General features: G+C 39.9%; 1 protein-coding gene across 1 annotated transcript in view; it reads right to left on the bottom strand.

Annotated features, from left to right (window-relative positions):
* Positions 1-27,182, bottom strand: part of exoc2 (exocyst complex component 2) — a 107,243-nt gene that overhangs the window by 59,683 nt on the left and 20,378 nt on the right. Inside the window, 7 exon segments of the mRNA XM_034179372.1 lie at positions 847-992; positions 3,112-3,192; positions 13,399-13,523; positions 15,657-15,770; positions 18,521-18,647; positions 20,479-20,655; positions 24,856-25,013. Of these exon segments, the coding sequence (XP_034035263.1) occupies positions 847-992; positions 3,112-3,192; positions 13,399-13,523; positions 15,657-15,770; positions 18,521-18,647; positions 20,479-20,655; positions 24,856-24,973 (888 nt within the window). The 5' untranslated portion in view covers positions 24,974-25,013.

The following is a 27,182-nucleotide window of genomic DNA, read 5'->3' as shown; positions in this document are numbered from 1 at the left end:
ACATGCAGATCCACATCGGATCTGCTGTGGCAACCCAGAGTGAAAACAAGGGAGCAGCCGAAGGAACTTTAAATAGGTCATTTTTAACAAGTGGAACTTAAACTCCAGAAAGTAAGGTTATATTACTATCATCATCATTATCAGAGAGAACAAGTAGCTGTGTGGATAAGGAGCTAGCCTGCAAACCCTAAAGAAAGGAAGGAGAAGAACAAAAGGAAGAAGGAGAGAAAAAAAATAAGAAAATTTCTCTTCCCACCATAGAGACTTGCTGGCATATCACACAAGTCATGCACAGGCAGACAGTTTTGACTTATGGTTGAAATTTTAAACAAACTAATTCCGGACTAGTTATTGAAATTAATGTCACATCTGTTGTTTTACAAAGTGAAAATATCAGCTATATGTTTTCATTTTAAAGTAATGCACTAATTTAGAAGGTTTTAGCGTTTAGACACACATGCCGCAATGCATTATGGGGACATTAGTTTCCTGACGTGTGGTTGGTTGGTCGGTTACACACAACTTACTGAAACGTGTGGTGGGTTTTACAAATAAATCTGTATTCATAAATATGTCATTTTTTTCATTTGTAAAAAAAAAGGCCATTTGAAAACTGAAAATTTGGTTTGTTAAGTGGATTCAGCACTGCCATGAACACTGTGAACAACAATTGCCACCACACATTCGCTAAGTGCTACTTACCTAAGGTGACACAGCTGCACAGACACCATGTAGTAACACTGTGCAGGTCTGCAGCCTTCCTTAACACCACTAATGTGCTCTGAGCTGATCAAACACAAGAGTGCTGTTTATGCGGCTCCTTTATACACATTACTAACACGGTACCTTTTGAATGTTACGTTCAATGTTGAGTGGCAGGTTGAAGAGAAACTTAAAACGCTGCAGGACGTTGAGCGCATTGCGAGTTGAGTCTGCTTTGTCTTTCCGCCCCAAGACCTCCTGGAAAAGAGCATCTGCAGTGTCACTTGCTCCTACAAGACAGACAGAGACAAAGTGAATGAAAAAGACAGGAAGTGATGAGGAAAAAGCAATAGTATAACAAGAGCAGCACAAAATGTGGCATCATCTCCCCACTTGTATTTTGTTGGTGTATGGTTTTACATTCGGTAATAATGAAGTCTGATGCATTAGAGATAGTAAATGGTACATTTATATAGCAAATGGATGTAGGTTCACAATGAGTATGTGGTGTATTGACCCCTATTTTCAAAAGGATATTTCCTGTAGCCGTCCCCAATACACCCCCCAAAAATGGTTACAATCAGACAATGTGTTCTTGAGTTATTGCAGGGAAACGAATATCAAGATGGTGACTGCGGTGGCCACACTAGATGACTGATCATCACCATTTTCAAAACAACACTTTCTCTAGCCTCCTCCAGTTCCCCACTAAGAAATGGACCACAACGGAAATACGTGTTTTTCATTTTCTTTTGTTATCTGTGTATCTTAATGTACATCAATCTGTATCTTGTGCATTACTTCATTTAATAAACTCAATCAGCTCAATTAATAGTTTCAATCAGACAAGGTATTCTTTAGTTACTGAACTGGAGCAAATCAAAATGACATATATAGCAGACGTATTGGATAACAAACGACGGCTATTTTCAAAAGTAACCTTACCGTAGCCTCCTATAATACACAGCCACGAAATGGTTTCAATCACACCAGGCATTCTTTAGTTATTGTGCAGAAACAAAATGTTTACAGACAGACACCCGTACGTATGGGCTGAAAACATAACGCTCCGTAGCTTCATTTAGCGGCAGCATAATAAAAATAACTAATTTCTCCTCAATTCTGTCTTGTTGTTGGTCTACAGTTTAATGATCTGAGAAGACAAGACAGTGAGTGTCTGCTATTTCTCATTCCGTCTGTCTTAATCTTTGGGCCACTACACTCCAGCTTCTTGGGTGGCCTTCAAACCTAAACAAATTTAACCCAATCAGAACCCCACCCAAATCAAAATCCACCAAAAAGACAAACTGCATAAAATAAAACAAAGGAATATATCACATTTTTCATACGAGTTGACATTCCCGCAGGTCATTTTGTGACTGACTGACTGACACGGGCTGTGTGTATGCTACACGAGTTTTCTTAAGAGGGGAGGGTGAATGGCAGCCTCGGCCCACTGGGCTCACCGGTGTTGGGCCGTGTAGATGAAAGCTACGTTCAGATGGAGTGTTTATTTACTCTCGGATCCAGGAAAAGGGCTTGCTTATTGACCCTTCATTAGAGGAGTCAGATTATCATTTATGAGATGAGAAAGTGAGAACGTAGGATCTGTTGAGCGATGTGTCCACAGACGGTACGAAGATCAACACGGCAAATGAATACACAGTGTGTTTACGGGCTTGGTAGGTATGACAATATCATAGATACGTAATTACAGGTTAATGTCAGTTATGCTCATGATGTTGTTAAATTATACAGTTAGACTTGTTACTGGTGTCAGACATTGTGTCCGCTGCACATGACAATAGGAGACAATTCATGCAATCACCAGACTGTCAGGTTGTCCGCTGTACGTATATGCATTCACTGCTGGATTCAGCTCGAAAACTCAATCTAAAAAACTGCCAAGCACTCAAGTGAGGAAGACATGGCCAGTTCCCATTAGCCTTCTTCCTAGCCACTGAGACGACATCCAGGCATCACCTTAGGTCCCTGGTTGGAGTCCAATTCTCACAACAACACGTAAAACAGGAAGCACCAGGCCCGTAACGACCTGGACCTTTGTCCTCCTGCTAACATATCAGCATCACCAAACACTTCTGTCCAGTGACCTCATGACTCCATAAGCTCTTCCCCGGCCACAAGGTCAGTGAGTGCAAAAACATATTTTGGTTCATAGAGACAATACCATTTAAGCTACTCACTCAGGGATTCTACACATTCTACAACTGGTTCCAAGGCACCTGCTAGGTATCATATGGCATTACTATTTCAGTCATGAAATCATTTGCTGCAGAATTTTACTGAGCATCTGTCGATTCGTCTCCACTTATTTATCTTGTGAGCTGAGAAACCCTCTGCTGTTTGCAATGTCTGCTGTGGAGGGATTGGAACTGAAAAGTTGCTTACTGTTAAGAATATTTTCCAATCGTTGGGTCATTGATCCTTCCACTCGCTCTGTACCGTCAGACTCCAGCTTCTGGTGGATTGCTGGAAGACACAAGAAATAATCCACTTGTATTATAAAGCACAGGACTGGACGTGGTCCCGAGAAAACACTGAAGCGTCATCAGACAAATCATAGGAGTAAACATCTGAAAAGGTCTGGAAAAAAAACAATGAGGACATTTGAGGTTTTTTCACACTAATGTGCAATCCCCAGAGGCTGGTGCATTTTCAATTTCAGGAACTGAATCTAAAACAATAAACAGGCCTTACCCCAGTGGTAGATGGGAGATAACCTCCCCAGTACTCCACCCACAGATGCTGCTGTTCTACCCAACCCTCCTCGTGTCTGTTCCCACGCAACAAAGGACGTGACCCGGTGTCGGTTTCAACTGAACCTAATCAATTCACCTAACCAGAGACATTAACAGTTTCAACACATTCTGTGGTCTTGGGGCACTTTGAGTAGGGTCAATATCATTTCTCAACAACTCAATGCGGTACACATCACTGGACATGCAGATACTCTGTACGTATCACACTATCAACAGATTTATGTGCTTCATACTACTTATATGCATTTTAAATTTTAAATGCATTCATAATTTTTTAGTTTAGTGTTGCTGTGTAAACCGTAAACAGTGGTTTACACAGCAACACTAAACAAAAAAAAAAAAAGCACTGTTTACAGTGCGGGTGGGGAGCTGTTGACCCTGACTGGGGATGTTGTCGGGCGGTGGAAGGAGTACTTCGAGGATCTCCTCAATCCCATCGTCACGTCTTCTGAAGAGGAAGCAGAGACTGAGGTGGTTAGAAAGCTCCTCGGTGGCAAGGCTCCTGGGGTGGATGAAATCCGTCTGTAGTACCTTAAGTCTCTGGGTGTTGTGGGACTGTCTTGGCTGACACGCCTCTGCAACATCGCATGGCGATCGGGGACAGTGCCTCTGGATTAGCAGACTGGGGTGGTGGTCCCTCTGTTTAATAAGGGGGACCGGAGGGTGTGTTCCAACTATAGGGGGAATCACACTCCTCAGCCTTCCCGGTAAGGTCTATTCCAGAGTACTGGAGAGGAGAATTCGACCGATGGTTGAACCTCGGATTCAGGAGGAGCAGTGTGGTTTTCGTCCTGGTCGCGGCACACTGGACCAGCTCTACACGCTCCATCGGGTGCTCGAGGGTTCATGGGAGTTTGCCCAACCAGTCCACATGTGTTTTGTGGATCTGGAGAGCGTCTGCAGTGATGCGGTCGCTGTATCGGACCATCGTGGTGAAGAGAGAGCTGAGTAGGGGGGCAAAGCTCTGGATTTACCGATCGATCTACGTTCTGATCCTCACCTATGGTCATGAGATTTGGCTCATGACCGAAAGAACGAGATCGCGAGTACAAGCGGGCGAGATGAGTTTCCTCCGCAGGGTGGCTGGGCGCTCCCTTAGAGATAGGGTGAGGAGCTCGGAGTCGAGCCGCTGTTCCTCCACGTCGAAAGGAGTCAGTTGAGATGGCTCGGGCATCTTTTCCGGATGCCCCCTGGACGCCTCGCTGGAGAGGTGTTCCGGGTACGTCCCACTGGGAGGAGGCCCCGGGGAAGAACCAGGACATGCTGGAGGGACTACATCTCTCGGCTGGCTTGGGAACGCCTTGGGGTTTCCCCGGAGGAGCTGGGGGAGGTGTGTGTGGATCGGGAGGTCTGGGCGGCTTTGCTTGAGCTGCTGCCCCCGCGACCCAACTCTGGATAAAGCGGAAGAAAATGGATGGATGGATGGATGTTGCTGTGTAACCAGTTTTTTAATACTTTAGTTGTACTGCTTTCCTTTGCACATTTACCTTTTCTTTGACTTTACCCAATTTGAAATAGATGTCACTACCTACATGTTTGCTTGGTAAGATTACTATCACAAAGACCCTTAATCATTTTCAAATTTTTGGCTTCTCTAACCCTAAATGACCTGATTTTAAAGCTAGAACCTCAAACAGACCCAGTTATGCTGTAGCTAGATGCTGTTTTTTTTTTACTTTAGTTATGCAGAAATGTTAAATTAAATAAACATATTTTTATATGGCTCATCAATTCCACTTAGAGCAAATTGTTATAAAACATGCACACCATAGTGATTAAACATTTTAGTTGTTAAATTTGTATTTTAATATTATTACTGGAAGTAGTAGTAGAAGTACATACAAAACCTGTCTCATGGTGGACCATTACTCTAAGAATGCTGTGGAGGACTGTTCTTCCCTCTTTCCGTCTGGCTAAGCCCCTGGCTTGCATAGTCTGATCATTAAGAATGGAGAACTTTTGTATTTATGTGGAAAGCACTACTTGACTGACAGGTAAGAAGGTTTTATCCATGCTTTAATCTTGTGCCATCCTCAGAAAGAGACTGTGTATTTGGTGAAAAAGAGGGAAAAAAAGCAAAGAGTTAGTACATTTTCTTTCTTTTTTTTTTTTTTTTGGCAGCACAGTGGCTTAGTGGTTAGCACTGTTCCCTCACAGAAAGGACATGGGATCGATATCCACTTGTGGCCTTTCTGTGTGGAGTTTGCATGTTCTCCCCGTGTTTGCGTGGACTCCCACATCCAAAGACATGCAAGTTATAATTGTCCAGGTCTCCTTTGCAAAAAGAAATCTCAATCTCAATGGGACTAACCTGGTTAAATTAAAATTAAAACTTTTTTAAACTCACTGCAGGTGTGCTGCTGCTGTTGTTTTTCAGCTGCTGTTGGCTCTGCGCGAACACAGACAGAGAACGCGCACAGACTTTCAAAGAAAACAAAGGGTACATATTTTCCTAAAACTCACCACAGGTGTGCTGCTCGTTTGTTGCATCGCCACCGTGCTACGAGACACAGCGAGACGACACAAACTGTTTTTTTCAACTCGGCACTTCTTCACAAACACCAGTCTACCTGCTCGCCACATCCAGCATTGATATATCAAAAATATTAGGGACAGGATAACATCTTATACCAGTGAGTCAATAACACAGTAACCCAGTACGGCCCCAAACTTGGAGCCCCTTCACCTAGTTAGCAATGCAAATCTAAAATGTTGCATCTGTCGAGCTATTTGCAGTTTTATGCAGGAGGGGGAAAATGTCAAAGGAGAGCATGCAGGGTGGGAGAAAAAGAGGTGAAGAGTGTGGTTGTGGCTGCCTCAGTGAATAAATAAATGTTGCGCAGAAGCGGGCAGCTGGGTGCTGAGAGCTGTGGCACTGGTTTATTGACAGAGTGGAAGAGAGGTGGGGAAGATTTTAGAGGCCTCATACAAAGTTGTGGAGGGATTCAAATATGCAACAAGCAGACATGAAGCAGGAACACAGAAAAAAGAAGAGAAATGATCCTCTTGTTTCCCCCCTTCACCTTCCTGCCTTCCTTCTTGTCCCACTACCAACGCTGGATGTTATCGGAGTGAGGAGACAGCGGCGGCAACGGGAGGTGAAGTGCAGGCTTGGAGTTTTGTAAATAAATATGTGGGTCTATTCTGACAGACAGAAGCCTCAAGGCGGACACTAAAAAACACGCTGTTCAAACATGCCTCTGCCTAATCGGAGCGGACACTGCTGGCCCTTTCCTGCACCTCTCGCTGAAAATGTGGTTAGATGCCTTACCGAGACAAAAAAAAAAAAAAAAAAAAAACAGGGGCTTGTCAAATTATCCCTTTCTCTGAAGGTTAGCAAATGCTACACACACATTTTTCCTGTTAGAATTCCGTATTGTAAAATTTTCCGTAACTGCACTTGCAGGACATTTTCATGAGGTAGAACTACTTCATAACGTAGACGACACATTGTGACGCTGTTCCTTACACTTGCATCATGGTAGGTCAGCATTACGTGACATCTGCTTAAAGGATGCCAATCGCAAGTTCCCAAGTCCACACAACGGAGTCCACCATCGCATTATACCATTAATTTGGCTGTACCAAGATCATGAGGTCCCTCTACTGCAGTCCAAGTATGATCAGAGGAGCTGTGCGAAGCATGGGTGACTGTTGGTGGCATACCCAATGGATCTATCCATCTGTCCATACAGGACTTGGATGTGTGGGGTCTGTGTGGGAGCTCTTTGAAATCCGGAGTGTGCATATGGTTAATGGACCATTACGTGGAAAAAAGACCTTGTGATTGATTGAATTGCTGACCCATCAATTGACTGGCTGTCTCCTGAGCTACTGGTCTTTGTAATAACTGAACTCTGTCTAAAATTTCTGTCAATACCTTGTTGTACTTTAGTTTTATTTCAATGTTTTGTTTTTAGGAGTTTGGCCAAAGCAGATAGTCGACCCACTAAGTCTGGTCTGCTTGAGGCTTCTTCCTGCAATCAGAAAACACCAGTGGCCATTTTTCCCTACCAGTCTTGTTCTTGCTCAGGTGCTAAGTTAGGACTAAACCTTACCTGTACGTATGTCACACCTCGAGATGACTTACATTGTGATTTGGCACTCTATCAATAAATTGGATTAAATTTGTCATGGCATTGCTTTACTGTTCTATTGAACCCAGCTGCATAAAAATGCTCTTGAATTATTCCAAAACATTGGACATTTTGCATCACTGTCCAACTGTGATTATACATTATCATCTAGCCAAATTTACAGATCAGATCAGACATCTCCATTCATAGCCATGTGCAGTTATTACATGACATCCTTCATATCGGTCTACATCTATGTTTTCATACAATTCGTTGCAATTCAAATGCAGTGCAAATTGTACCGGAGTACACATGAAATGTAGTCTCAACCACCTTTTCATGTGGGCCCAGACACAGTTCACTGATCCACTGATTCACACTACTAGACTTTGGGGTCAAATGTACTCTGATCAATCAGCAAACCTTTTAAATATATTGCCACCTCTCTAAAATAAAGTCATATTTTCCAAAACATGACTTATGCCATTATTTTAGGAAGGTGACGATATACAGGCCCTTAGGCCTATCATGGTTGTGCTTATCCCTGGATAGCATAGCGTCAGGCAATTAAAAGTCTATACAAACCTATATAAACTGGACGTAATTCTGTGATTGCATCACTTGTTACTGGTGCATCGTGGAGACAGGTTCTATATATTCCTTAACATTTCTTCATGCCCAAGGGATCCAGAGGAGGTGGCACTTCCTGTCAAGCTACAGCATTGGCCAGTGGAGGGGAACAGAACAGCAACAGCAAACTCATGGAGGTGACAGTGGTAGCACAGCTCAACTCTTGCCAGAGTTTTAGCATGAATGTGGAAGATTTAAAGTAAGTTGGAAAATTTTTCCAGGACCACAAGGAACATCAGCACTGTCTGAATGACTTTGACTTAGCTCCTGAAGAATATGGTGGACTTTAGCACTGGTTGACATTGATGTGGGGATTCACGGATCCACTTTTTTTTTTAAACTTCCAATCCGAACCCAATACCTGAATTTGGATATCTGCCGATACTGATGCTATTCCAGTACCAGAGCTTTGTTTGCTTTAATATTATTATCATTATTGTTGATTTTATGTGAGGATATTTTGTGTCCCCAATTATACAACTTCATGATGAAGTGGTATAGAGGAGGATTTTCTTAAAAACAAGACCTGAAAGTTCAGCTACAATTTGCCAGAAGGTACATCTAAGATGCAATCCTAGATTAGATATTTTTTCACTCTGAAGCCTTCATTTTCATAGTTGTCTTTTTTGTTTCTGCAATGATTATGAAAGGATGTTTGTCCAGAAAATGTCAGCTGACAAGTACATTTTTCATTTTGGAATAAAATCAGAAAAAAAAAATTGTCACTGTGTAAACTGCAGATTTTTCTTCAAGCTTCCCAGTAAAAGCTGATAAATTCTCATATTTGAAACATCTGGCAAGTGCCAAATAGCTGTAAAAGATTTACTGACTAAATATTAAGTTTGAAAATGTTCTGATTGGGAAAGACCTGAGAAAAGGACAAAAACTAAGCAGACACATACAAGAATATTCAGAGGGGGTTGAATTATTTTTGCAAGCCGCCAGTTCATGTCTCTACAATTGGCCTCGCTTCACTGCCAGCTGTGTGTCTTCTGTGTCTGTGACACACTGAATGGCTGATGACGTCACAGCTAACCTAAACATCAGGTCGGGCTCCGGATAACACGGAGCCAGGACCTGAGGAAGAGCTGTAGGTCGTGTTTCTCTTCCTGGAACCACTGAGGGGGAAGAAAAAGATTAAAAATACAGTGTCCCTGGTTTCTAAAGCTGGAGATGTTTTGACTCCTGTCGGGGTTGGGGCTTGGCGAAGAGGCCCTGGGAATCTGGCATTTTTGAAACATGGTAGCAGTTCCGTTTCCTGTGTCAACGGAAGACTTCCCTTTTTGGAAACAATGAAAAACCTCAAAATTGAGCATTTTTAGTAACAAAGAAATCTTGGACTCCGTGATGAAGTGTCAGTCATTCCTTCTCAATCTGTCAGTGGACCTCCACGCGACACCACCAAGTCCAAACCATTCCATGGCTCTCCAGTGTGTGGCAGCTCACACAGAACCTTAACAGAACCACTGGCTTCCCGTTTAAGCCATGTTTTATAATAATCATTTTCTCTTTTAGTTCAGGAGATACATAATTGTTAACTGTTGTGATAAAATAAAGATGTGTTTGTGTGCTGTTGGTGTTTTTAAAATTCTAAATAAACTGTCAGATATTCCTTATAGTGCAGCAGATACATGCATATATTGAAAGAATTTCACTTGTGGAACAAGCACCAAATCTGGCACAATGGTACTTCTTGTTCTACTTTTTGTGAAAAAAGATGTTAGCCACTTAAATTTTCACGATTGCGGACATTTTTTCATGGTGGCACTCGAAATTATGTATTTTCATCATATATTTGCACAATCTTTGTTTATTTCAATGTTGTACCTGTTAAATATTGTTCGGTGGACTGGTGGACAGGGGATTTGAGATTAACTTCAGGCAGTATTATGCTTTTTAGATGGATTGTGTATGTTTAATTGGTGTACATGCATGCTGGACAACACGCAATAGTGTTTGGGGCGTTGAAAGAAGTGACTCAATCACACTTACAGTTTCACATTCACACCTGGGAGCTTCTCAGTATAGGCGGAAAAACACACAATACAAAAACTGGCTGCATCGTGAATGCAGTTGCACAGACGTGATTATGGACTGTGTGTATCACTATAGGATTCCACCAGAGGGCACACGACTGGATGCACCAAGGTAGTTAGACCATGGACATCTTCCAGATAAAATAGAAACTTTATTGCCATTGCACATATATACATAACGAAATCTGTCCTCTGCATTTAATCATCCTAATCACAGTTAGACACAATCTAACCACTAGGAGCAGTGGGCAGCCACAGTCCGGTGCCCGGGGACCAACTCCAAATGTAGAGACTCTGCCTTGCTCAGGGGCAGAGAAAGGAGCAGACCCTAAAAAAGCATGTTTTTATTGTGGGAGGAAACCCACGCAGACACGGGAGAACATGCAAACTCCACACAGAAAGGCTGGGAATCAATCCCACCACCACCTTGCTGTGAGGCACCAGTGCTAACCACTAATCCACTGTGCCGCCCTATTGTTTACAAGATTTGCATCTTGTAAACAATACACATAAAATCTGACCTCGTGGGAGCTGTTCTGACAAATCTTCGTCTCTGTGTACCGGCAGCGACACATCATATGCATGTTGGTAATAGTGGACTTAGTCACAAAGCCTCTTAAAAAACTTTCCACCGTTTGTTGCCACTAATCGTATTGATACTGCCCCTATTCTTCATGTGTATATTGCAGGTCTTCAGACATACACAAGCCTTGCGCCAAACAGAAGTAGAATATACAAGGCAGCCATCATGCGCATGCAAACGCATAGTTGCAGATTCTCAGTTAAGGGCACCTCAGCAGTGATAACGAGGGTCTTTCATCTTCCTCACCTGCACTCATCCAGCTGTTGTGGAGCTCAAACTGATGGCACTCAGATTTTTTTCTTTTTTATGTTGGCGTTCACAAACCAATAAAGGTTTTTTATGATTGGAAACCCACCAATGCCTGGAACCGTTTGCTTCTACACCACTGTGGAAGAAGGAATTTGTTTATATTATCGGTTTACAGAGTGAGTCCAGGTTTAGATCGATTTCACTGGTTATGTGGGGTACGGTTTCAGGTTTGTGTTTTCTGAATGATGACCTCAGTCCCATTTGGGCTTGGGTGAAGTACTCTGGGTGAAGTACTTTGGTAGTTCATGGAAGTGGCCGCCGTACTGAACCAGCAGTGATGTGGCTGCATTGGAGAAGCGTCTGCTCGACTAACGGTTACCAATGCAACGGATTAGATGCATACACATGGAAGAAGCACATGTATGCGCACGTCACAGGTCATTTATTTTCTGAAACACAACCTGAACACTTTTCACAAATGCATCTCAGGCGAAGTTCACGTGGTAGAAAGGAAAAAGAGCAGAAACCTGCTAAACGGACAAAGAAAGGATTCACAGCCTCTCAGACAAATGTCTCAGTCTGGCAGCAAGCATTACACTCTCGAGCTGCGTGCCGGCTGGTATGCGAGTTTGACTAACTCTACTTAGCAGACAGAATATTCCCAGTTGAGCCAAAACACAATATTTTTCATGACTAAGAGCCATACTGCGGCTGAGAAAAGGATGTATCACTGCTGTAATGAGCCACAAGTTTGAAGTAGGGCTTCACAGTTCTGCCGACTTTGGGCTGTGGAGACTGGAGCTCAGATATTGGGGTACGGTGTCCGTTAGCCAAAGGGTTGTTGTAGTCCAAACTGTTCCCAGTATCTCACTGATGGGTAAATGTGAGATTTTGTTAAACATTTTGAAAATAAAGTAGATAAATGCAGAGTACTGTCCTACTTCTCCCTACTCTGCCAATACTTGATGGGTGCTGAGCCAATCAAGCGCTGGTTATTTGTTACCACTGCTGTCAGTGTACTTGCTCACGAGGTGAGCAATATGTCGAGGTTACTGGTGTACAGAGCTGTAAGAGAGCTTCATCTTATTCATAACATCAGTCACCTAAAAACTAAAATGAAATCATTGCTTCTGCCCCAACTATGGCCCGAATATACGGAAAGCAATAATAATAATAATGATGGAGGAAAGCAGATATAAATAGTAAAGGGAAGTAACTGAGAGGCTAAAGTGGGACCAGAAAGTAAACAGTCAAAAGTATGAATAACAAAGTGAATAATCTATTTTGAAGTACCTCGCAGAACGTCAGGAGGCAGTATCTGCTAGCGTAAAACCTCATTAGCATCCGAAGGTCCGTGTGAATGCGTTATTGGGGTTGCAGGTCATCATTACTTTATCAATTATTCTGATGATTTTCTGTGTTACTAATCAATTTAGTGTATGAGATGTCAGAAAAATGGAGGCATCAGTTTATCAGAAGAAATCTTCAAATTACTTCTTTCAAGGAGACAGTCCAAAATCTAAATATATTCAGCTATTTTTATAACCAGTCAAAATCAATTTCTGTCTTATTTATCTAGTTTAAACATAAACAGAGGATAACTGGATGAATACTTGTTTTTAAAATGGTTTAAACAATTCTAGGTGTCAGTTTGTCGACACTGGAAAGACCTCTTCAGCTGATTTTTTTAAGGCAAATCTTAAAATCTACTGTATTTTCCAGCATATAAGTCACATTTTGGTTTGATTACTAGTTTGGGTGGTGCTGCAGCTTAGACTCTGGTATGACTTATATACCACAAAAACAAACAAATGAATAATAAAAAATAAATCACACATTCAGTAGTACTATTAATAATAATAATGACTATATAGGGCTTTCACAGGAATCAAAGCACTAAACAAAATAAACTAATAATAAAGTAATAAATACCAAAGTACACAACAACAATACACAAAAAACCCAAATTAAAGACTATTTGTTTCTTAATAAATAAATGATTAATGATTGTAATCAAATATTTTTCAATTAGCTCACCACTCAAGTCACTATTGCTGCCCTACTCAACGTTTGTCAACCCACTTATGAGGCAAAAGCTGATGAAGGTGAATTAGCCATGGTGATGCTGGTTCCCACAGCAGCAGCAGAAATCCAAATAAAATTTTTTAAATAACCACAGTTAAACCACGTGTCATTAATGATAAAGTCACTGGCACTATTCCCAACAATCAGGTGTTGCTTTTTGTGTAGAGGAGGTGAGAAACGGTTCAGAAATGTGTGGATTAACTTTGATAAAGTTGGTGTAAATCCAGGAGAATACAAAACGTTTGAATCCCTCTCACCTGCCAGAGCGTCCTGAGCCTCAAAAAAAGTACTGAGGCCTCCTTTGACATAAGCCAGACTTCCCTCATTCTTCTTCGTCGCCTGTTTCTTCAGATTAGTGGCTGCCATCTTCAGCTGCTCAAAGCTGAGGAAAAAGGCAACAGAACGACTGTCAACACTTGAGACAATCTGCCGCTTTAAGACGTGTGCCGTGTTCGAATGTATACTCGAGTCTGCTCAATGATCACGGTTTGTATGGACATCGGTACAAATATGTCTATGTAACCTAAAGGCATACACATCTGTGTGTGAGTTTGTGTCCTGACTGAGGTTATCCCTGCAGGAAGAAATGGTCACCCAACTAAGTCCAAACAGGGGCCCCTGATCATGATGGATCCTGAGGTCTGGGTTAGAAGCGGCAGGGGAGAGGAAGCCAGAAGAGTCCACAATAACTCAGAACTGCCCCAATAAGATAATTAAAGAGAATCAAGGCTTTTTATTCATCAGAACAAAGTTATCATGTAAAAGGTAACTGTGAAAATACCACTATCTGATGGATTTTGCCTGTGTGTTACTGTGTATTTAACAAAGGGTTTTGTTAGTACTGTCTGAGCTCATTTAATATTCACCGGTGTAACTGTCATAATTTTGATGAATGTGGCCTCATCAAATTCAAAATCAAATTTATTAATTTATATAGCGCCAATTCACAACAGTGTCACCTCAAGGAGCTTCACACAACAACTTGAAAAAGCAGAACAAAATGAATTAAAAGATTAAAAAGCACAATAAAAGAATTAAAACATAAAAAGTAAAAAGAATAAAAGAAAACATGCAACAACATAAAATACTGGCGATATAACAGGAAAAACAAGTTGTGTCTTCAATCTAGATTTAAAAATCTCCACAGAGTCCGACTGCCGTATCTGCCCATTTATTAGTCTTTGTCCTGCCAAAACTTATATCCGCATTATCAACATAAATTACCTTCCAATATTTTAACCCTCTGGGGTCCAAGGGCATTTTTTGGACAGTTCACTCGCCTGGCATAAATGTTTTATTATTGCTGTTAACAGCTCTCCCTGCATCCCACAATCAAGTTTTATGTCTTTTTTTTCAGGACAACCTGTGCTTTCAGAATATATGTTTTTGTTGTCTTTTATAAGCGTAATAAAGGTTTACAATCAGAAATAAGAAAGGAAAAAATAAAGCAAAAAATAATTTTCCACAAATTTATTCAAAACACGGCAAACTATAATAAACAACTGTTTTGACACTTTATAAAGGTAATTTGTGGTCTTGTGCGAAAGACTGTACAACAAAAAGGTTCAAACAATAAACACAAATGCACATTTGAACAATATATACAAAATGGTCTATGCGTTTTGTTTGTCATCATCTCAAAGCAATTTCGATCTGCTATTACACAAAGGTCACATCACAAACTTCTACTTCTACTGTTCTGTGCTACTCCTAAAGCAGCTTTCATTCACACTTTGGCCCACTTTGGCTCCTTACAGTCTGAGGAGCGGCCCTCCCCCTCGCTCCATTGATATGGTAAACAGTGCTCGAAAGTCCACAGAGTTAAATTTTCAGCAAAGAGTAAGTTTCTATCTCATATCATTAAAAAGTTATTTATAATTTAGTAAAGCTTGGTCTTAGCAGTCATATATGATGGCGCCGGCCCCAGAGGGTTAAGTAATGCACCCATTACCACACTATGGTGCAGACAAACCAAGAAGCTATAACTCAAGGGGAATACTTACGCTAACCCGCACTGCCACACCCAACCTGGAACATGCCAGGTCTTAACGAGGTATAATCTATGAAGGCCTTGTAGAGTTCATGGATCTGGATCACACTTGGTTTCAGAGATTGTGACCATGGTGGCCAAATTATAACTACATTGCACCAAATGTCAAATATGTTCAATGTTTTAGTGACCTTGTCTTACAAGTTCCACCTTGATATACAAAGTGTTTTTCAAGATACAGCATATACAAGGTTTCTGAGACTTGGCCCTCTGGTGGGCACAATAAGAATCAAAACATGCCCAATGTCGAAACTGTCCAAGATCTTAGTGAGGTGACCAGGCACACCATGGAGTCTTTTTTCGGGCTATCGTGAAGACGTCAACAAGTCAAAGAGTTCCTAGACCTGCTCTGCCATCACTAATGCAGGGAATAAATATCTGAGCTAACGTGGCAGATCCTGTTTATCTTTCCTGTTGTTAGGAGTTATGAGGTGTTAACTTACAGTTGTTACAAATAAGGCCTACCTGGTGCCTGAATGGTTTTCTAAGAGGTACCAAGTGGCAGAGAAGTTCTCACTGGTGAAATCTCCACTCATTGCTGGAAACATCTCTTCTATGTCTTTCTGTGGGATTTTGCCCCTGATAGAAATGAAACACACACAATGAAAGGCAAGTGTGAAAATATGAGCAGGAAGATTTATCATGGACTTACTTTGATTTTGCAAAAATGTGTTTATTTCTTAATAAAGATGCACATACACAACAAATAGCACCAAGTGCAACAAACTGTAGAAAGGTTAAGACAAAGTAGATGGATAAATACAGGACATGATCATTTTGTAGGGTTGGAATAAAAAAAGTAAATGATTAGATGCAGTGCTAGAACCAGGTTTTCCAGCAGGGGGCAGTGTGTAGCCGAGCAGCAGTGAGACCTCAGCGTGGGAAGTGCAGCATGAGGCCTAGGTGCCCCTGGAGGACCCGGTGCTCATTAACGAGGCTTGATCTCCACTAATGACCCATGGCCTACACAAACCAACACCACCGCCACCCACTCCACAGTTCTCACTCCACCCACACAGCTAACGCTGGTTTAAAGTCAGTGAAACTGAAAACAGATATACTTAAAAACATGCACTTATTGATAATACACACATATTAAAAGAGGCCAGATTGTTTCCATAATGATAATTATTGCAATGATTAAATTGAGGCTTTATCACAACTTGTCATTAAAGAATTAATGGATTCATTAAATTACGAAAAAAAAAAAAAAAAAAAGATTAGTAACAAATTAAAGGTTGAAAAGCACCCTGAGAGCATATAAGGACAACCTATGCTAGAATCCCACAGAAGCTTAGGAACAACATTATAACTTCGATCATGTCTGTGCAAGATCTTGATCCTCACTGGGCGTTTTGTTACACTTCACATGCCAAATGGTTCTCAGAGGAGAGATTTTAATCAACATATGTGTAAGAGTTTTGAATCAACAGACAAAAATGGCAAAAAAAAAAAAAAAAAACCTGATGCAGGCAATTAAAAATAATTAAAGATGCCAGAATCCAAATCCAGATCAATGCTAAAATTTAATCATCTGCTAATAATCTCTTGTTGATAAAGTTTAGTATACCACCACAATATGTGTAAAATCAGTTATCCCACTAACAGACACATGCTGATGACCAACTGAGCACACCACGTTTTAAAATACTTTGTTTTGTCACCATAACCGTATAGTAAAAAGCTGCAAAATTTGACACAGTCGGAACAGCACTGGCATTCTTTTCACCAAGATTAATGTCTGAATCTACAGCACTCTACCACAACCAACTGGTCAAATTTGTAAAGTTTTTTTTTTTTAATTTAATTTATGCAAATTTTGAACTGTATGCCCAATTTTAAAAATTAGGTATCACTGGTTCAATGTGCCACGTTGAATTTCTGCCACAGATTTCTTTGCAATGCTGAACTTTCGCAGAAAAAAAAAAAAAAAGATTCAAAAGTATTCATCCAACAAAGCCAAGAAATCTGTGGCAAAAGTGAGGTCATATTTTCAAAACCAAATTTGTACATGGGTTGAGGTCAGAGTCAGTACATCGCACAGGCAGTACAGACAAATGCTCAGGATATCAAATCCAAATAAAAGGCAGCATTTTTTTTTTAGCTTACACTTTCTTTTTTCTTTACTATTTTGAGTGTTTGATAGTAAATTTTACAAGAAAAAAACCTTGAAAGTCAATGTAAATACATTTGTTCCAAAACAGAATTTAAAATTAATACATATATAAACAAGTAAAGTTGCCCATAAAGGCAGAGACACAACTGTAAGTCAATTTTTAGCTTATTTTTGCCAAAAGTCTCAAATGAATAAACAGTTGAGACTTTGCTGCACATTTGAGCAGCTTTTTCCACCAGCTAGGGGCCGATGAGAGCATGTCAGGGCTTCTGGTATATTTCCTACTTGAAACCCAAAAATTTAGTAAAAAAAAAAAAAAAATGCATTTATGAATGTCTGAAATGCATGATTTATTTATTTATTTATTGACACACAGAGCTTTGACCTCCAGGTATTAATATATAAAAATTTCAATTTGAGAGTTTCAGGGTTCTCGAGTAGCACTGAGTTTTAAGATATGAAAGTTTGTTCGAAGGATGCACGGAAGGATGAAATTTCTCCTGACAAGCACAACTGACAGTTTTGAACCATACCCGGGATTACACAAGGTTTTTTTTTGTTTTTGTTTTTTTTTTCATTTTTACGAAACAGTCAGTCGGTACTGTATGACGTGTGTGGAATGTTGGCGATATGATGGCACACTTTAGAGTCGGCCATGCAGGTACTTCTCAACCACGAACAGGCTTGTTTTAAAAATGTTGGTGAGCCATTCTCATCCGGGTGATGAGTCAGAGACAAAAAGAGAGACAAAAACAGGTCAAAGACTGCTGTCTTTAGACTGAAGTCCACCTACAAATATGACTGTCAAAGAGAAGATAAGACACTTCAATGCAGTCCCACAAGGTGTGTGAATGGTAAAACCTGTTTACAGGGATTGGTCTCTGGTCACGAGCGGTCACTTGCCCCCGCCCCCTCTAAACCAAACAAACAGTGAGGCAGTAATGTCAGAACATGACAACACAAACTACACATTACACTGCGTGCACTCCCTGCCAGGCATGTGAAAGGTTCAGTATGTGCACAAGTTTCATCCCAAATCCCATTTTATCTCTTTGTTTGATTCACAGTTATGCTGTTTCCACTCCCCTTTGTGCAGCGGTTACGGGCTGAGTTTGAAGAAAGGCTCAAATGCTCACATGTGGGGAGAGTTTGTTTCTGTTTAGGGTTGTAAAGCGTGACTCAGTGACTGGAGATCATATGTTTGTGGCTGTACTTGTCTATGTTGATGCCCAGTGGATTGCTGGGTCGCAGGGAAAGGGGAGAGATGCCTTTGTTGCGACTGGTCCTCATGTCATAGTAGTTCATCTCGTCCACCCACACGGCAGACTGGTCCAGGATACCTGCAGGACAGACCAGATCAGACGTGAAACACATCGCCAAGCTCGTCGACCCATCCCAGATGCTCCCTCACAAACAACTAGCACAATGAAGCGAGAAAGAGAGAGAGGAGGGAAAAAGCTAATAAACCAATTTGTTGAAAACCAAATACACTGATCCTGACAGTGGTGTCAGTTCAAAAATGCGATGGTTTCATTCCAGCTCTTCAACTGCTTCTTTGATTTGTATTGTAACTGGAATACTTTGAGATTTGTTGGTTAGACAAACAAAATGTGTACAAAAACTCTAATTTAAAAGGGGGGGGGGGGGGGCAGGGTGAGAATAAATGACGAATTCAAATAAAGTCCGTGAGTGTTAACACGGTCCATGAACTCAAATCACGGCACTGTGGAAATTTTTGTACACCTCAGACAGGATGTGACATATCACACTGTGGCTCTCTCCAGGACCACGTAAGTGTATGAAATGACTAAACACCTTAATGAGGTCTTAAGTCAAGAATGCTGGGGAATATGTCAAAGGAAAAAACAGTCCCACAATGAAAAAGAAATGAAACATTTTGAAGAAGAAGTGGATCACCACCAAAATTCTTGGTGCTGCGGAAATATTTTCCTCCAACCCCAAGAAGTAGAGCACGACTGATACAGATTTTTTGGGGAGGTGATATGAAACTGATGTTAGGGAGTAAAAACTAATTTACGAGACAGCTATATCTGGAAAGCTAAACATAAAAAAATGTCAATGACAAAGAAGTGCAACTGAGACTTAAACATGAGCTTCATTATATACAAAAAACTATAAATTTAACCAACAACTAACCAACATAGATAATGCTGCTGCCAAGCTGCTTTCACTCTGGCTGTCACTGTGTTGCATCACTAAGCATTTGCATTAAATAGATTTCTTGTCTATTTTCTCCCCACATACTGGGCAGCATAGCAACCACTTATCTCTTAATCGCTGTGAAATGCCCACTCTGACTGTAAATTAATGGCAGCTGGTCACTTTGCCTGTACATCTTGTTGCAATGTGACCAAGGGGTGATGGGGTCCCAGCTGTGATTGACAGCACTGCAAACAATGCCATGAGATTGCCCTCTGCTGGACAAACAATGTCATAACACTATTTCTAACTGTGTATTTTCTGCATTTGTTATTTGATAACAGTTTTAATATTAGCAAAAATAGCACCAATATCGATGTTTGTGAAATGTTCATATCGGCTGATATTATTGGCCAAACAATATATCAGTTATGTTCTACAAAGAACACCTCAAAAAGATATATCTTCAAAACTTATCTTTTTGAATGATCCTGTACACAAACACTTAACCTTTGCATAACCTTCACCCCAGTTCTGAAGGATGCTCAGTGCTTAGTGAACAATAATAATAATAAAATCCTAAACCAAGCTAATTAGCAGTTTTTACCCCAGTTGTAAAATGTCGGTTCCAAGTCATGTCAGTAACCACAGTTTAAAGCTCCAATGTAGTCCCCGTGCTGTGTTACATTTAGTTTGATCTACGTTGGTACCAATGTTCAGCAAGCCAAAATAATGTTCCCGATCTTCAAATGGCACCACCAGCATATTCAGTGACACTGTAAAAACTCAGGGGTCCTGTTAAGACAATCCTGTTGTTGTGATGCCCATTGAGGAAGTGGTGAGTTAGTAGGACCAATAATATGATGTTCCTTAAATGTTAAAAAGTTCATAAAAAAAAAAACACATCTGCTTTAAACTTTAGCCATTTCTAACTCAGGCCAGACCGGATATTCTCATCACGTTTCGTGATTGTTGTTTCAGTGCTTTCTGAGAAATTAGTCGGCGTCTTACCGATCCTCTCTGGCCTGAGCAGTTTGAATGACACTGTGGAAGTGCCGAGACCTCCAGACTTGGTTGTGACGATGATTTCTCCCTTGTCGTCTTTGGCAGGACCCACGCGGCAGACGATCTTGCTCGCCGACATCCACTCAGCTGTCAACAGGCAGTTATGGCCACAGATGGACAGACCTGAGAGACAGAGAGCAAAAACATCAGAGTCGGACAGAGACGAGGACACACAGTGACAGGACAAATAAACAAGCTGTAAAACAGACCCGCACTCCCAACCTGAAACAAGAGGTGCCCACTCGCACTGAATTGGCATCTATCAGCAAGTTTAGCCGACCTGTCGGCAAGGGTCAAAGTTGAAGTTGGAGTGACAGCGGGTGTGGGTGGTCACGACCCCCCCCCTCCACACACACACACACACACACACACACACACACACACACACACACACACACACACACACACACACACACACACACACACACACACGGCAACGTCTACATAACCACAGAGTGTCACTTCACAGCTAAGTGGCTCATTATTGGCATTGTGTAACTACATCTGTTGCCTACTTTTAGGTGCTCTTGAAAATTTTTTGGGATTAAAACACAAACGACCACCCTAAATCAGAAAGAGCTGGGACCGTACAGAAAATTCAAATAAGCAAATCCAGTGACACATTTACTTTGACTTCTATTTCAATACAGACAGTATGAACAGTATGTTTGGCCTAAAAAGCATTTCAACAGGTGATTGTACTCATGATTTGGTACAAGGAAAAGGTGAGTCTTTTGGAAGCAAAGATGGGCATCTCCAGTTTCTCAATAAATGCGTGGGACAATTACTGAATTGTTTAGCTAACAATGTTCCTCAAAGAAAAACTGGAAGGATTTGCATATGATTGAATAACTTGGGAATCTGGATGAACTTCAATGTTTGAAGGGAAAGGATGCCAGTCTAACCTGAACACCCATGATCGCCGACCCCTCAGACGGCATTGCATCAAGAACAGTCATTCATCAATAGCTGATATGCCCACATGACCAAGGGATTACTTTGGGAATCCTTTGTCAAGCACTACAATACAAAGCACAAATGTCACTTAAATCTTTACTGTGAAAAAAGAAGCCTTATGTTAACCGTGTCCAGAAGCAGCATCGACCTCTGGGCTTGGAGGCATCTGGGTTGGACTATCTCATAGGGTAAAGTTGCATTTTGGTCAGATGATTCTGTATTCCAGATCTTTTTGGAAGAAATAAACAGTGTTTGCCCTGGACCACAGAAAATAAGAGACAAGAGTCACAGAGTGATCAGGAGATGACATGTCCCCCATTCCCTACAAATCAGTAATGCAAAGTGTCAGGGGATCACCCAACTACACCCTTAAGCTAAATATGAATGAAATTGGTCAACTTCTTGAGATATCGCAATAAGTATGGCAATAACAATATTTTGAATATCTCGCTGTGACCCTGAAATTGATCCCCAAGGTCACTGTAATCAACAGGTGTCAGGGATTCACCCAAGTACAGCCTTACGCTAAATATAAATGAATTGGTCTCCTGGTTCTTGAGATATCACACTAAGAAGTGAAAATGGACGGACAGACGGACATGCTGATTGCTATACCCTCTCCCTACCCCCTGTATTTCATACCAGGGGAATAAAAAGGATCATCCAGACTGTTACCGGCAACATGTCCAAAAGTCAGGGTGTGTCATGGTATGGGGTTGTGTCAGCACCTTTGGCAAAGGCTTTTCCACTTCTTTGATGGCAGCATTAATGCAGAATAGCACATTGGAGCAACATATGCCACCTTCAAGAAGACACCTTTCCAGGGACTTCCATACATTTTTCAAAAAGAAAATGCCAAATCACATTCTGCACATATTACAGAGGCATGGCTGCTGAAGAAGAGAGTATGGGTACTGGACTGGCCTGCCCACAGTCTTGAGCTGTCCCCAAGAGAGAATGTGTGGAGACTTTTGAAATGAAAAATCTAATGAGGTTTGCAGGAAGAATGGGACAAAATAACACCTGAAGCACTGAAGACAAAACATATTTTACATGTTGTGAAATGGAATGGCAACATAAAGTGGTAAGTGTTTTAGCATGACAACTCTTTTTGAAATGTTTTGCAGGCTTTTAATACAGGAATGGATGTATATAAACAAATGAAATGAGGTTGACCAGACAAAACATGAAATATCTTGGTTTCATGCAATCTGTAATGAAAAAGTAGTGAAAGAAAATGTAAGTCACTGTAGGTTTTTATTTATTTTGCATTTTCCAGTTTGTCCCAACTTTTTCTGATTTAGAGTTTTATTTGTTGCAACTTATTGTTTTAACATTTATTCAAATCCCATATAATTCTATTCATGTTAATGACAAAATCATCTATAAAGCCATAAATAATTTAACCCTATTCACAGCTTTTGCTCTCCATCGGATGTTTTTTCTTTTAATTTAGAAACACCCGCACACTTTTTTGCATATCTGCGTAGTTCCAGGCCTCAGGGACATCCACAATTAGAAATAGAACTGTATAAGTGGCCAGAGACAGGCTGGCCAAGAATGCAGTGGTGTCCACGTCCAAGATGTGTAGGGAATGAACTGGCAAGTACGAAGGAAACCATAGATGCAAGTGTGATGCTAAAACTGTTAATGAGAACAAGACAGAGGCCCTCAAATTGTGTGGGTCTTCACTCAAAAAGAAAAAGCAGCAACCAGTTGATTCTCACATTTACAGATTTTGATTTGCTCCAGTTAGTCAAAGTGGCAATAAAATATTTATACATCTTAAATTAGTTTATAACATTTTACTGTTTGCAGAATAATTAACTGCCTATGAAACAAAAGACCTGAGTAATGTGTACTCAGCTGTTCCACACTAGAGATAAAAAAACAATTATTCCATTTATTATTCGATCAACATAAAACTCATTGATAACAATTCTGATAATCAAACAATTCATCAGTTAGAAAAAAGCCACATTTTTAATTACTAAAGCTTCACATTTGTAAAAATTAGCTCTCTTCTGTTAGACTCGACTATAATTGATGTTGAATTGTTTTAAAATGTTTAAATGGCTGGATTTACAATAAGGAGGTCTTGTGGTAATTGTTTCATTTTGAACTGTTTAGAGAAAACAGTAATTTGAAGATCTCTGGGGTCTGTCAAATTACATGTGTGCACACGGGCATTTTTAGCTACAGATAAAGAAATTAACCATAAAAATACCTGATATTAATAATCAATAATCAAAAGAACTTAATATTTATTACTCGCAACCAGAGTCTGTCCAACTTTGTGTTTATTCTCTATTAAAAATAATTTGAGTTCACAAGAAAAAAGGAAAACGTAAAACCTTTTGGGGTTCAACTTTTAAAAAGCCTTGAATATTAAACATTTATTTACTAAAAACTGAGAATAAAATAGACTGCAAATATAATCCTCACTAAATTAGAAACAAATTAAATACTTTTCAAAATACTTTTCAAAATAAAAACTCTACTACAGTGTATTTTAAATATTGATGTATGCAAAGCTATTTTGAAATATATTTTCCAAAGTATGTTTGTACTGTAATCTTGTTTACTTTAGAGCGTTTAAGTTGTCGGGAGTGTAAAATGTAACTGAAATATTTATTTACCATGCAGTGCTGTGCGTCATTTTTCAACATCAGAATATCTAAACATTCTTTTTCAAAAACAAATATGACTTTCCTGCAGTAGACAAGGTTCTGTGCATGATGACCGCTCAATAATAAAATGTTTATAAAACCCTGATTAAATACAACATGACCAATTTTATGCTATCAATGAAAAAAAATGTAGTTTTAACATCAAATAGAAATTATGTACTGTAAAAGCTGTCATTTGGTCACACGTTTTACTTATTTATAGTTATTAAATATGACAGTTAACCTTTCTTTTTCACTTTTCATTTATTTAATGTTTTTCCACTTTTAGACATTTAATATGCCTACGATTTTTGGACAGTAGTATAAAAATCTTTCACAGTAATGAAGAACAATAAAAACAAATGGATACGTGAGCTACATTTACTCAAAAGGAGAATTTTCTTCTGCAAAAGCTGAATCGATGCTGGGGATACATAAACAATTATAATGATCAACTATTAATTTTTGAAAATCAGCTCATTTAAATTACAGAATGGTTAATCTTTACACTAACGTGCACATTACATTTATTTTGACAGGTAAGCCAAAATTAAATACCTCTACAGATTCAGAAAAAAAACAAAGGCAGTATTTTCTATAACACAGATGTCTTCATAAAACAGCAATCTAAAAACATAAATGCAATTTTATTAAGGAACAAAGAGTGCAGTTACTTGCTTATAAACTGATTTATTACCGATGAGGTCGGCTGGGCCAGTACCCAGGTTTTCTCCACGGATGGTGACTTTGGTCCAGGCCGGTCCCTCTTTGGGTGAGATGCCTGTGACCAGTGGGGGCTGACGCCCTCGAGACATGGTGGCTTAAGGCTGATGGAAACACAAGGTCAATCAGTGCCTAGACAGAAAAAGAGAGACCTGTATTAAATCGCAGGCACATAGAAACAGAACTCAGGACACACACTTTTTTTTTATCATAAACAAACAAACCAGTGCTAAAAAAACAAAACTATTATGAACAGTAAAATAAGCGATAGCTCTGCAACAATTTAGTGCCATTTATTAAGTTATAAAGTTTAGTTATCTATAAAGCTATTTATAACTTAAAGTTGTTGCATTATTTTATGGTCTTTCTCCAAATGACTACTTTTGATTTTGTGTACTGCCCATACGGTGAGACTGATAGCTTATCCGTCAGCTCGTAACTGATCAAATCCCACGTCTCATTGTCTTCTGTTGTCATGTTTTCAGAACAAATTCCATGTCGTGCAGCCTTTGTCTTGTTGGTTTCTGTGCTGCTATTACGGTGGGCAGTACATATGTATTGAGTAGTGTCAAAAGCAAATAAATAATTAAAATCAGGTATTAGTTTGAGGTACGACAGTGAGTTCTAGCCATTTATGCACTTAAAAAAAAAACTATCAATAAATACCAAAAAGACAAAACAATAATATGACACCTCATGATGATCTTTGCTAGTTATCGCAACTAATTGTTTAGTTTCAAAAAATGTCAGTAAATATTAACAAAACTTTGATCATAATTGTCCAGAGCCTCATACAGATAACTAATTGTCTCTTAAATAAATTTAAAACAATTACTTGAGTATTAAAATTTGTTGAAGAACAGATGAGCAGTTAAAGATCTTTGCTAAACTTTGTGGTGGTTCTAAATCTTCTGTAAAGTAAACATGAGTGACAACAGAAAGGTTATCCATAAATGCACAGATGTTGTGCAGAATCAGAAATGACGAAAACAAAAAATTCTATGTATATTTTATTATTATTAATAGTACTGTACATAGCATTTTGTAAAGGATTTTACAAAGGATGCAAAACATCCACAAGCTCCTCAGGGAAACTAAAGCAACAGGTTATACTAGCTGGTGGGGAATCTCCTGCCCTCTTTTTATATGACTAAATAAAAAACTAAAATAAATAAAAAAAGCCATCAGCCACATGTTTAGAGCAACAGAGCTTTAAAACATGTACGCATTTGACTGGCTGCTCGTGCACATTTGCCACCCTGTAGGTCTGAAAATAATGCACGCACTGCAGCAGTTATCTTCCAGATAATGGGGAAAAGTGGAGAAGGGAGCCAAGTATGAAGGAGAGCAGCGAGGAAAGAAAGAATGTAAACCTCACAGTGAAGGATAAATAAACCCGGAATCCTCAATCATTCCGCATAAACCCCCACAATACAGTGCAGATTATGGTACCAAGCCATGCAAATCACTTCATGTTGGAGCCGAGCAAAGGAAGAGAAGGAAAGATTCCAAATGAAAAAAAAAATAAAAGGATGTATTTCAGCAGCACAGATGTTCGCTAATAAATTACTGCCAGCAATCAAATAAAAGAGTAATCGGGACTCTACTGATCGGCTCGTGTAAAACTTCCGCCTTTTCCTCCACAGCCAAAAGATGTTTTCCACAAACCCTGCAGAGTTCACATGGACTGGACCTGCACCGACCCAACTGCAGCTTTAACTACCACAATCTGAAACTGCTCAAAGGAAAAAGACCATGTTAATCTGCGCAGCAGATCGAAAGTTTCATCATGAGAAAATAAAATATTTCAACAGCAGACACCCGAGTTTAATTATCTTAACTTTTTCGTATCTCATGCTTGAGAATCAGAGCGCCTTTTTTGATTTAATACGATAATACAAACTTTGCTAACGTATGATTGTTAAATTAAAAACAGCTGTACAGCAATGGCACTGAAGGAGTTCAAAATGAGGAGAAAAAGATTAAATAGGAGAAAACAACAAAGAATCTAATTAATGATAACTAATGCAAATCTCCTGTTTGTAGAGATCATTGGTGAGACAACTTTCTGTATTAATCATCTTTAATAGCTTTAATATGACTGCTCCTGTTTTCCCTGGGCTGACATGGATTTGGTGCAAGTTTCACACGGGATGACCTTCCTGATGCAAATCCAGATGTACATAGAGATTGGGGCACATGTGACCTTGTACTGGACCCCAACAACATTCATCATTTTAATACTGTGATTAAATTCTAAATAACTGCACTTTCTGGCTTTTTTGGGGGGGGGTAGAAAAA

This window comes from Thalassophryne amazonica, chromosome 10, assembly GCF_902500255.1.
Source record: "Thalassophryne amazonica chromosome 10, fThaAma1.1, whole genome shotgun sequence".
NCBI lineage: Eukaryota > Metazoa > Chordata > Actinopteri > Batrachoidiformes > Batrachoididae > Thalassophryne > Thalassophryne amazonica.
The sequence above is the reverse complement of the archived record's forward strand: the minus strand, read 5'-3'. Positions and strand labels throughout refer to the sequence as shown.